This window comes from Pituophis catenifer, unplaced genomic scaffold (assembly GCF_029215685.1).
Source record: "Pituophis catenifer annectens isolate HBS135680 unplaced genomic scaffold, rPitCat1.0.hap2 SCAF_2, whole genome shotgun sequence".
In the NCBI taxonomy this organism is placed as follows: Eukaryota; Metazoa; Chordata; class Lepidosauria; order Squamata; family Colubridae; genus Pituophis; species Pituophis catenifer.
In genome coordinates this window covers 75,282,707-75,294,841 of record NW_027256882.1, presented here as the reverse complement: position 1 = coordinate 75,294,841, position 12,135 = coordinate 75,282,707, and the positions used below count along the sequence as shown (strand labels likewise).

Here is a 12,135-nt window from a genome sequence, read left to right as displayed (position 1 = left end):
AAGCAAAGCTTCCAGTGTAAGGACATTAATTTAAGATAGTAGCATTTGCTCCAAAACCTGATTTTTGATACCTGCCACTTTATTTTATATGACTATAATTGGCTGAGTATTTTCACTCAGAGAAAACCTACATAGCAACTCAATAGTTTAGAAAGTTAGGTGAATAACAATAACTGGACATATTTGATTTTGTTATAAAAATAAGTTCCTTTTATCAATAATGTCAAAGCTACATGCAGCCCCATAAAATTTTGATAGTGAAATTACAATTTTTTTTGACATGGAGGGGAAATTGTCCATTTAGCTGTTTAATTAAATTTAGATTTTACCATCTCCAACATGCAGCTCTTGCCTAAAAACTTGCACATCCCTCCTTTAAAAGGACCAAGTCCAAATAAACCTGAGAATTTTCCAGGATGCTCTTATTGTAGCAATTTGATTTAAATGGATGAAAGTATTTCGGGTCCATCAGCCTCTTAAAAGAACTGCTTCCTCTTTGAATTCTAATAAAATAATTTATTTTCCTTTCATAAGACATAGTTCACTTATCTGCTTCTACTGCTTAGCCGAGTTTGCCTGTTAAACATTGCTTTATGCTAGATTCAGGTTGCCTTGTTATAAGCCAGAACCCTAATGCACAGAGCACCAATCACATTTTTTTCTCACTTGGATAGAGTATATATTGGCTTTTAATGAAATGCGCTGAGGTGGGAGACATCTCTCTGGTCTGTTCATTTAGATGATGAGGTAACCGTGGGGAAGTTCTATGCCACCTTTCTGATACAGGACTACTTTAGGAAATTCAAGAAACGGAAAGAACAAGGACTGGTGGGAAAATACCCTGCAAAGAACACCACCGTTGCATTACAGGTGACTTTGTTTTCCTACACTTTAACTAACCATCTTGCAAGTTTATTAATAACCACAGGTAAATGGCTGTAGGTGCAGTCAGCAATGCTACAAGGACTGTTCTTTGTAATGATGCCTGGGCCCTTCAACATTAAGAGGAGTAATCTTATTTTTCTGTGGGTTGAAAGGTAAGTGAAGAATATTTATAGAAGCCACCGCAGATAGGATGAAGGTAGGTTTTACATTTTTAAGATGCCAATCTCCACAACATCATGTATGAGAGTCGGGTTCTACGTGAATTTAAATGGTATATAAGTAACCTTTCTATATGAACTGTCTTCTGCATACGTGAAGATCTCAGAAGAACCAGAAATCTACATTGACAATAGGAAAAAAGAAGCTTGAAAGTGTCCCTCGAGGGAAAACAGACACCTCCAAATACTGTGAATGTACATGGAATTACCACACTTATTTTCATCTGCACTCCTTCCTAAACAGCAATATAATAGCTCCACTATAAGATGTTGGAAGAAAGCATCCCATTAATTAAATCCACATGGACACAATGCTGTATGTTCTAAGAACAGATGAGTACGGTTGTATAGAAGCTTTAATAAATCTGAGCAAGGGGTTTTCTGTTTACATATATCTCTCCACCAATGTGTGAAGTCTATGGACATGATCATCCAATAGAAAAAACTGGCCTCCACTTATCCCATTCCCATTTGCTGAAAGATAAGGACGTAAAGAGAGCTCCTTGTGAAGCATTGTTTGGCAAAGGAGATAAAGCTTTGGTTCAAGGTGTGCTAGAAGTAGAGATGGCCCTACCCTTGGGCAAAATGAGGAAGCCTTCTCAGGAAGCAAATCCTGGGAGGCAACCAGTGAAATATCAGATTGTGTTAGGAAGCTTGCCCTGCAGTTCATAAGGTAGCCTGCTATCCTTAAAGAAGATGGCAGATTCTAGTTCATTGTCAGGGATGAAGTATGATATTAGCTACCAGCCCAGCCAGCAGCCAAAGATGGAAGGATTTCAAAAAATCAAATGCAGAATTGGTTGGGTGGCAACTTTTTATGGTTGAAGTTTTTAAAGAGAATTGGGCAAGCAAAAAAGCTTGGCTCCCTTCTTCAAATTATACATTCTCAAGATCTCTCTATAACCACGAAAAGTTGCTTCTGGGCTCCTGCTCCTTTAATATCCCACACTGGCAAAATCCAGAACTGGACAGGAATGTGAGGGCAATGAAGGGCAGACCTGCACACATGTTGATATGTTCAGATGTAATTTTTGTTCACGACTATTTTTGTTGCTTCCATCTATTTCTTTTATTAAATGTATCATTCTGGAGATGTGTCTAAATTATATGATCCAATTGGTGTAATACAAATAGCATAACCAGAATATATGCTTCATAACTAGAAATCTGATGATTCAATTATCTCCAGCTTTTTTTTAATATATATATATGACTACTTTTCTAAAGGTTATTTTCATTTCAGTCATTTTGGGGATCACATCAGGGTGAAATGCTCCCGGTTCGGACCGGATCGCCCGATCCGGTAGAGATGGTGGCGAGTGGTTCAGAGAACCGGTAGCAAAAATCCCTGCCCCCCCCCACGCCCAGCTGAGCCACGTGATCATCAGAGGCTTGGTTTTTTTACTTTTAAAAGCATTTTTTCTACAACCTCTTCGGCTGAAAAAATGCTTTTAAAAGTAAAAAAAAGCCTCTGATGATCATGCAGCTCAGCTGGGATCGTCAGAGGCTTTTAAAAGCATTTTTTCTGCAACCTCTTAAGGTTGTAGAAAAAATGCTTTTAAAAGTAAAAAAAAAAGTTGGCCACGCCCACCCAGTCACATTACCTCCCACAAGCCCCGCCCACAGAACTGGTAGTAACAAATTTTACATTTCACCACTGGATTCCATCTTGTTTTTTTTTTTAATTATTAGCTGAACTGGGAACTATTTAAAGAAGTTCAGTATGCTAAAGACCGAGTTTTCTTTTCTGAAGCAGCATTACTAGGAAGTGAAAAGATTTTATTGGACCTGTAGGATCCTTAGCTTATTATATTTTTTACATTTTTACATGAATGCTCTAGAAATGGATATTCATGTAAATAGGGCCTGTATTTCTTCTTTCATAATTGCTCTTGAATTGAAGACCATCTGGATGGGTGAAGTGGTAATTAAATCTTCTTTTCCCATTCTGATTCTTTGGCTGATTGCCAAACTGTGAAAGTTAATATTGGACATTTTCAGTTTTAAATCATCTATTGGCTATAGAAACAGGTGGCAGGAGTTAGAGCTTGAAAATGGCTCCCTGATAGATCAAGCCACGACTCAAGTCATAGCCAACTAATTGCGTCTGAGTGCTAAAAAAAAACCCTGAAAGATGAGACATACCTTTTTCTGCTGTCATTTCCTTGCAACCAGTATTTATAAATGGGATCAAATAGAACACTGGGTCTCAGAACAAATAGTTGTTGATACCCTGTTTCCCCCAAAATAAGACATCTCCTGATAATAAGCCCAATTGGGCTTTTGAGCGCATGGCAATAAGGCCAAGCGCTTATTTCAGGGTTCAAAAAAATATAAAACAGGGTCTTATTTTCAGGGAAACACGGTAGATAGTGAAATTCCTTTATTTTATAACCACAACAATTGCAAGATATTCTGGTGATGGCAGTTTAAAAGACAAAACTCTCAATGCAGTTAAATTAACAATGGAAATGCCCCTATGAGGCCAAAGGGCACTGAGTGTGCATTAGCTGAGTCTAACTGAGGAATGGTTACAATTGAACCCCTAGGGATTAGGACTTAGTCACATAATAGTGAAAACGGCTTCCTACAGCAGATCATATGAAAAATATAGAGTTGAGTCTTGGACAGTAGTACCAGTGGTTAATCAACAATATCAACAATGTCGGCTTTTGGAAAGGACTGGACGGGACCAAGGTTCAACGGCTGGAGGGCACCCGCTGTTTGCTGGGATACCTCAATATGTGGCTGCTCTCAAGCCATCGGTGGAGTCTCTTTTAACTCACTGATATCTTTTTGCTCAATACATTAATTTTATCTTGGGGAGGGTGTGCGGGTGTGTATGTGTGAGGGTGTTGGGATAGATTTGATGGAAGGAATGGGTTTGGAGTGGCTGAATTCAGGGAGAATGAGGGAGTCAGGAGCAGGGTATGGAGCCCCCTCTGCTGAATGTGCAAACAGAAGCAGATGGGGGCTCAGATATGACCCCCGGCTCGGTATGAGTGGGGTGCCTCGCCTGCCGGGGAGGAAGGGGGCCATTGAGGTGGGGGAGGGGATCTCTAGGGTGTTGGGGAGCTGGAGTATTGCAGTTATTGCTGGGAGAGGTAGATATGGCAGGAGCCGAGGGGTAGGCCGCTCTCGGGGAACTAGGACTCACTGTCTCAAAGCGATTACTTGTTCCAGCCCCTCTGGTTCTGGTTCACCGGGCTCGCCTCGTATACCTGGTGACTTGGGATGTCAGGGCCTTGGCCTCAGGCTGCTGCTATTTAATGCCAGGTCTGTTGTTAACAAGGCCCCCCTCGTTCGGGACTTAATCCTGGAGGAGGGAGCTGACCTGGCATGCATAACTGAGACCTGGCTGGGCCAGGAGAGGGGGTGTGCCACTCTCAGAGATGTGCCCAGATGGGTTCCAGATATTGCATCAGCCGCGACTCCAGGGAAGGGGTGGAGGAGTGGCAGCTATTGTCCGGAAGAGTCTTTGCCCTCACAGGATCCCTGCCTCTGAGATTGTTGGGTGTGAGTCTCTCCTCTTGAGGTTGGACTCACGGGCTCAGTTGGGCTTGTTGTTGACGTTCCTGCCTCCCAGCTGTGTTATGACAGCCCTGCCTGTGCTGCTAGAGGCAGTAGACAGGCTGGCGGTGGAGTTCCCCAGGCTTATGGTACTGGGGGACTTCAATTTGCCATCACTTGGTGAATCCTCAGATGCGGCTCAGGAGTTCATGGCTTCCATGACAACCATGGACCTGACCCAAGTAGTTCAGGGTCCGCCTCATAGGGGGGGGACACACACTTGACCTGATGTTTCTCTTGGGGCAGTGGAGATATGATCTGGAATTAAGGGGTACAGATGCTTCTCCCTTGTCGTAGTCAGATCATTTCCTGCTGAGGTTAGACTTCAGGGCGTTACTCCTCCATTGCAGGGAGGTGGAGCCAATTAAGTGGTTCCGCCCCAGGCGCCTAATGGACCCTGAAGGGTTCCAAAGGAACTTGGGGAGATACCTGACTCCCTTGTCCACAGTCCGGCTGAGTCCCTGGTGGCTGCCTGGAATAGGGCAGCATCTGGGGCACTGGACCGGATTGCGCCTTTGTGACCTCTCCATGGTGGTGGATCCAGGAAACCTCCCTGGTTTACCAAAGAGCTCCGGGAGATGAAGCGCCAGAAGAGACGTCTAGAGCAACGCTGGAGGACCAGTAACTCCGAATCTGACCGAACACTCTTAAGAGCCTTTATTAGGACTTATTTAGTGGTGATACGGGTGGCAAAATGCTCACATTTTTCCGCACTTATTGCATCCGCTGATTCACGCCCAGCTGCCCTATTTAGGGTGACTCCCTCCCTCCTTAATGTAGGGGGAGTGGAGGAGCCCTTGCAGGGTAGAGCTGAGGAGTTTGTGCAGTTTCTGTCGGATAAAGTTGCTCAGATTCGGATGAACCTGGACTCTGATTGGGCAATTCCGACTGAGATGACGGGGGCAGGTCTTAGTCCCATTGTGTGGGATGAGTTTGAGCCTGTGACTCCTGAGGAAGTGAACAAGGCTGTAGGAGCGATGGGTTCCTCCACTTGTTTGTTGGACCCGTGCCCCTCCTGGCTGGTTTTGGCCAGCAGGGAGGTGACACGAGGCTGGCTCCAGGCTTTAGTTAACACGTCCTTGAGGGAAGGGGCCTTCCCGCAACCATTAAAGGAAGTGGTTGTAAGGCCCCTCCTCAAGAAGCCTTCCCTGGATCCAGCAGAATTAAAGAACTTTCGTCCAGTCTCCAACCTATCCTTTGTGGGAAAGGTTGTAGAGAAAGTGGTGGCACTTCAGCTCCTGTGGTCATTGGAGGAAACGGATTATCTAGACCCTTTTCAGTCTAGCTTCAGGCCTGGCTACAGCATGGAAACTGCTTTGGTCATGCTGATGGATGATCTCTGGTGAGCCTGAGATGGGGGTCATTCCTCCATCTTGGTGCTACTTGACCTCTCAGCGGCTTTTGATACCATTGACCATGGTATCCTTCTGGGATATCTAAGGGAGCTGGGAGTGGGAGGCACCGTGTTACGGTGGTTCTCCTATTTCTCTGGCCGGTCACAATCTGTGTTGGTAGGAGGACAGAGGTCGACCCCTAGGCCCCTCGTTTGCGGGGTGCCTCAGGGCTCGGTCCTCTCTCCCCTCCTATTTAACATCTACATGAAATCATCTGACAACACGGGGTGAGATATCAGCAATATGCGGATGATACCCAGCTGTATATCTCTACCCCACGTCAATTCAGTGATGCAGTGGATGTGATGTGCCGGTGCCTGGAGGCTGTGAGGGTCTGGACGGGAGTCAACAGGCTCAGACTTAACCCAGACAAGACCGAGTGGCTGTGGGTATTGCCTCCTAAAGACTATGTCGATTGTCCATCCTTGGTTCTGGGGGGGGGAGAAATTGTCCCCCTTAGAACGGGCTCGCAATTTGGGTGATCTCCTAGACTCACAGCTAAGATTAGAGCAACATCTGACTGCTGTGGCTAGGGGGACCTTTGCAGAGGTTCGCCTGGTGCACCAATTGCGACCCTACTTGGATCAGGAGGCTCTCCTCACAGTCACTCATGCCCTTGTCACCTCACGGTTAGATTATTGCAACACGCTTTACATGGGGCTACCCTTGAAAAGTGTTCGGAGACTACAGTTGGTCCAGAACACAGCTGCGCGAGCTGTCGTGGGTGCACCTAGGTACACCCACATTACACCAATTCTTGGTGAGCTGCACTGGCTCCCTATTGGTCTCCGGTCACAATTCAAGGTGTTGGTTATTACCTTTAAAGCCCTACATGGCTCAGGGCCAGGTTATCTTCGAGAGCGCCTTCTGCCGCATAGCTCCCAGCGACCAGTAAGATCCCACAGAGTTGATCTCCTCTGGGTCCTGTCAGCTAAACAATATTGGCTGGTGGGCCGATATTGTGGGAGGGCCTTCTGTGGCTGCCCCAGCTCTCTGTAACCAGTTACCTCCTGAGGTTCGGACCATCCCTGCCCTATTGGCATTCCGAAAAGCGGTGAAGACCTGGCTTTTCCGGCAGGCCTGGGGCCGTTGATCTTGCTCTTGTGATCTGGCGAGATCCGGCCATGAATGGTGTGAATGAGTTTTTAATGTTTTTAATTTTTCAATGTCTTTTTATAATGATTTTTTAAATGTGAGCTGCCCTGAGTCTTCGGAGAGGGGCGGCATATAAATTTAATTAATTAAATTAAATTAATTAAATCTCTAGCAGGTGCTAGAGTAGTGCTTTTTTTTCTAGTAGCCATCTTTACTAGCTAGCTATTTTTTTTTATTTTTTAGCTAAAATGACTAGCTATTTTTTCCTAGTGCAGGGGTGTCAAACTCACGTCGTCTCGGCGGCATCACGTGATGTATTGGGACTTTTGCCCCCTTTGCTAAATGGGGTGTGGGGATGGCCGGCACGTGATGCATCCGGCCCATAGGCCAAGAGTTAACAGCCCTGGACTAGTGGTTCCTTTATTACAATTTTGTTTTTCATTTAAAATGAAGGATGACACTATATTTTAGCTGGAATGTATATTGCTTGGATGTTTAAGTTACAAAGAAAGGCAATATTCAGATTTTTTGGTTGCAGTATGGAGATTCGTTATGTTTCTGAAACATATATTTGTTGCTCTGTACCAGAAGTTGGCACCACCTGTGATTTAAAAAAAAAACAACAATCAGTATTGCAAGACATACTGTACAGTGAACAAATATTTCAATTTTTTTATGTACAACTATTTGTTTCTTCTGAAGGTGAATCATAAATTAGTTGATGATATTTCTTCCAGTTCTGTGTTGTTCATTGTCTTGGCTACTGATCAAATATTTAAGAATAACCTTGAAGGGAAAAAGAAGTAAGGCTGCTCAAACTGTCTGAGTTTTCTCCGTGATACACAGCCGTGGGTGTATTTTGTTCAGGAGCTTGTGGAATATTCTTTGACCACAGCATTCGGTCTGAAATCTTGTTGTAATAGTTTATTGTAAGCATCAGACATCACCTTTAAAATGCAAAACTCAGATTATTTTTAAAAAGATTCTAATCCAAATTAATACTGAAGGAAATGTTATTTTAAAAAATCTTCATTTTTTGCATTCTCCTGTGGCACCAATAACTTCTTCCAGATCACTATCATATATGAAACCATTCAGATGGCTCAGTGAAAACACAAAGAAGCCTAGCTTAGTTAATATAGCTAGTTAATATACTCTAGAGTAAAAATATATTAAAAAGAAAAAAAGGAAAGGAGAAAAGTGCAGAGTAAAAAAGAAATAAAAAGAAGACTCTTCCCTGCAAGTATGACCATCTCCTAAAGCAGGGGTGTCAAACTCGATTTCATTGAGGGCTACATCAGGGTTGTGTTTGATATTGGGGGGCCAGGTGGGTGTGGCTGGGATGGGCATGGCCAGCTGAACCCATGTCAGCTCAACATCATTTGTTTTCGGCCGTGACAGCCTCCTGAACCCCTTGCCAATGAAAACAGAGCTCAGAGGGGCTGCACATGAGCGCCATTTTCAGAGGGCTGCAGGAGGCCATCGCAGCCAAAAATGGAGCTTCCTAAGCTTCATTTTTGCTGGCAGAGGCAATGCAGGCTGGTCTTTTGCTGTTTCCAGGGTGGCCCTGTGGGCCAGCCCACGGGCCTTGAGTTTGACACCCCTGTCCTAAAGGGAAAAAGAACCCCATAACTGACCCCATTCTCTACAGTAAAATCTTTAACGTTTCATCACTCCATCTTAATCAGCAAAAGTCCATTAAGGTTTATCAGAAATAACAACATACTATACAAATGACATCATCATCCACTCCTGATTTTTAAAAAAACCCATTAAAACTTACCAACTAACTTCCATTTCTGAGGTGGAAGGAGAGCTTTAACGCCAGACTGATAAAAACTAGAAACCCTTGAGTGGATTCAGTTCAGCAGAAATCCCTTAAAGCCAAGCTTCTAGGGAGGATTCATGATGAAGCAGATGTCTCGAAAGGAGTGGAGACAGCCTTGTGATGAGATTGACCTGCATCTGGATAGCTGTTTCTCATGAGTAAACTGCAGGAATGGAGGTTTCTGCAGTCAGCTCATGAGCTAAGCAGCTGCTTGTCAAGGGATTTCCATTAAGCTCATATCTGCAATGTAGCCTTATGGAAACAAATTCTGCTAAATCTCATTTCTTAATCACTTTTGGAAATTGCTTTTTAACTGCTTTTCAACTATTAAGAACCTTTTGATCGACAAGCTTTAATATGCACTAGGTGAATTTCTTTTAATCAGTGAAATAAATTTAAAGGTAAGTTTAATATTTTTTAAAAATATCTTTTTGGAATATACAACAAAAGGGTAATTGGAACATGATTTTGGAAATTTATAAATGGACTAAGGGTCCAGGTGGATTTCAAACAAGATTTTGAAATTAATTATAAGAATTGTTCCCAAGGGAAAATGCTATTGTTTTGAATTCTTTAAAAAAACATGATAAGATGGGAATTTTAATGTTGGACATTAGAGGGTGCTAGAAGGAACTAAAAATTACAATTAAAGGAGAAAAAACATTTACATTTAACATATTAACATAGAATGGAGCAAAATACTTTAACATAAGATGTGATGAAAGCTATTTTTAAACAACGGACTCAGAAGTTAATCTTAAAAGTCTCCATTACTAAATTCTGAAGAACAGGAACAAGTTACTAAATAAGACAGATTGGTCTGAAAATGGATTTTAAAATGACAGATTATAAGAATGATGTGGAAAAAGATGCTATATACAAGTGAAACTGGCTGATGTTTTCATAATTAACAGGGATATACAAATAGCAACTGAAAGATCAACTTGGATAATTTATTTATTTTTATATTTGAATTTATATACCGCCCTTCTCCCCCTAGGGACTTAATTGGATTTACAAAGGAAGCCTGTTAAACTTCGGAAGGATTTTGTGAAAAGCATAAAAAAAAAATGAAGGGGAGGGGGGAAATGCTCTAGAACATTATTTGAAGGGATTAAAGTTCAAGATTGCTAAAAGTAAAAGGAAGGAATATAACATGGGTTTATTTGATCAAAATGGTTTTATTTAATTGAAATAGGTGTTATTTCTTGTAACCCTGATTAAAACTGAATGACAAGGTTTTAAGGATATGTTTATAGATAAAAGATGAAACATGGGATGAAGAAATAGTTGTACTTTAATCAGTGGTGAGATTCAGCCAGTTCGCACCACTTCAGGAGAACCAGTTGCTAACTTTCTGAGCAGTTTGGCAAACTGGTTGTTGGAAGAAATCATTAGGGCAGAGAACCAGTTGTTAAATTACTTGAATCCCACCACTGACTTTACGAGAAGTGATAAATTGTTAAAATTGCTTAAACTTGTGATAAAAGGAGAAGTCATCCTTTTTGTTTGCTATATTTTTTCTATTTTTCTCTTTCTTTTTCTTCATTTTCTACTTTTTATTTTTTAATCCTTTTTATTTTTTGTAGTTTATATTAGGTTTTGTCTGTTTAGTATTTTAAAAAAAGCACAGCACCATCAAAAGATACAGCCACTGTGAAAATCTACAGATCTACAGACAGAGAGATCTAATCTAGTAGGAAGTAGATTTTCTCAAGAAAGCATGGTGAGAAATTGGGGAAATTCTCAGAAATACAAGAAGGTGTTCTTGAATGATTATGATTTATGTAATACATTTCCTTCAATATGCTCATTATGTGTAACAGTATGTAGTGTGGAAAAATTGTATTTTTGAAGAAAGTCATCTTATTTACTTACTTACTTACTGCATTTCAATAGAATCCAGGAAAAGAAATACAGAAGAAATTAATATAAGAATAACATTGATAGGATCTTTGAACTTTGATATGTTATTCAAGATTCCCTCCAAACCACTGATTTACATAAACCTGTAATCTAAAGAATACACAGGAAGTGCATTAAATTGAAAACTATTAATCTGTGCCCAAATGAAAGTTGCAGCAACATCTCAAGCCTTACTAAGCAACCCCACTTGACTTTTCAAAGTCAAGGATGTTGCTTGGAAGTATTGTTTAGGAAAGGGCAATGATAAATTGGAGATAAGAAATACCATTTGAGGGACAGACAATAGGTCTCTCACCAGTATGTTTTCCGAACTGGGAGTTCTGTATCTGCAATGAAGCCGTTTTGTGACAACACCTACAACTTCACATCAAAATTAATTTTCCTGTAACTAAGAAGTTTGGCAATCTTCTGCTTTAATTTAATGATAGATTTGTTTGTTTTCCTAACCTGGTAGCCACCAACCATGTTGTTCCTGTCAATCCCAATCAATTAGGCCATTTCCTGGGTAAAAGGAAATTGTGGTCCAATGTTTGAGTTGGGAAGAATATTTTCAATAAACATTCATAATAGCATTATCAAAATTAGCAATCAGCAGTGCATACATGAATGGCAAGTGCTTCTGACAGGTGTCCATTAATAGACCGTGCCATACAGAGTACACACAAATTAATACACCTGGCTGACTGCAGAGTAAAATAAAAGATAAAGGCATTGCAGTTTGTAAAATATCAAGTGCAATTCTATTTAACAAAGCTTTGCTATTTTTGTGCAGTATCTATAACCCTCAATTAGCTACCATAAGAGTAATAACATATAATGATGACATTCCAAAGAGGTTTTCAATGGTTATCAAATGCAAATGGGGGTTGTACGTCATTGTGCTTTTACTTCATTGGCCTGCAATGTTCATACTGGGCTCACATCAAGCTCAGCTGAACAGGTTTTAATAATAGAACACAGATCTCTTTGTATAAGAATGTGAAGGGAACACAGCTTTTAGGCACTGAGATAGGATGGACTCTATGCATTCTAATGCTACAGTGGATTCTGGACTTGACTACTACGTCTCTTACATCCACTGCTATAGTGTAGGTGTCCCACGTTTTAATATTTTGATTGTGTGTGGTCCGGAATTGTGGGTGTCTTAACTGGTTTAATACTGCATTATAATACAGTATTTTATTAGTAGTTATTCTTTGTAAGTTATTCTTTTCAATGA

The 12,135-nt window shown here is 41.4% G+C and overlaps 1 protein-coding gene across 2 annotated transcripts in view; it reads left to right on the top strand.

The window, feature by feature from the left end:
- Positions 1 to 12,135, top strand: part of CACNA1D (calcium voltage-gated channel subunit alpha1 D) — a 225,277-nt gene that overhangs the window by 191,700 nt on the left and 21,442 nt on the right. For both annotated transcript variants that reach the window (XM_070936968.1, XM_070936969.1), the window contains one exon: positions 740 to 870. In XM_070936968.1, the coding sequence (XP_070793069.1) occupies positions 740 to 870 (131 nt within the window). The remainder of the gene's footprint in view (positions 1 to 739; positions 871 to 12,135) is intronic.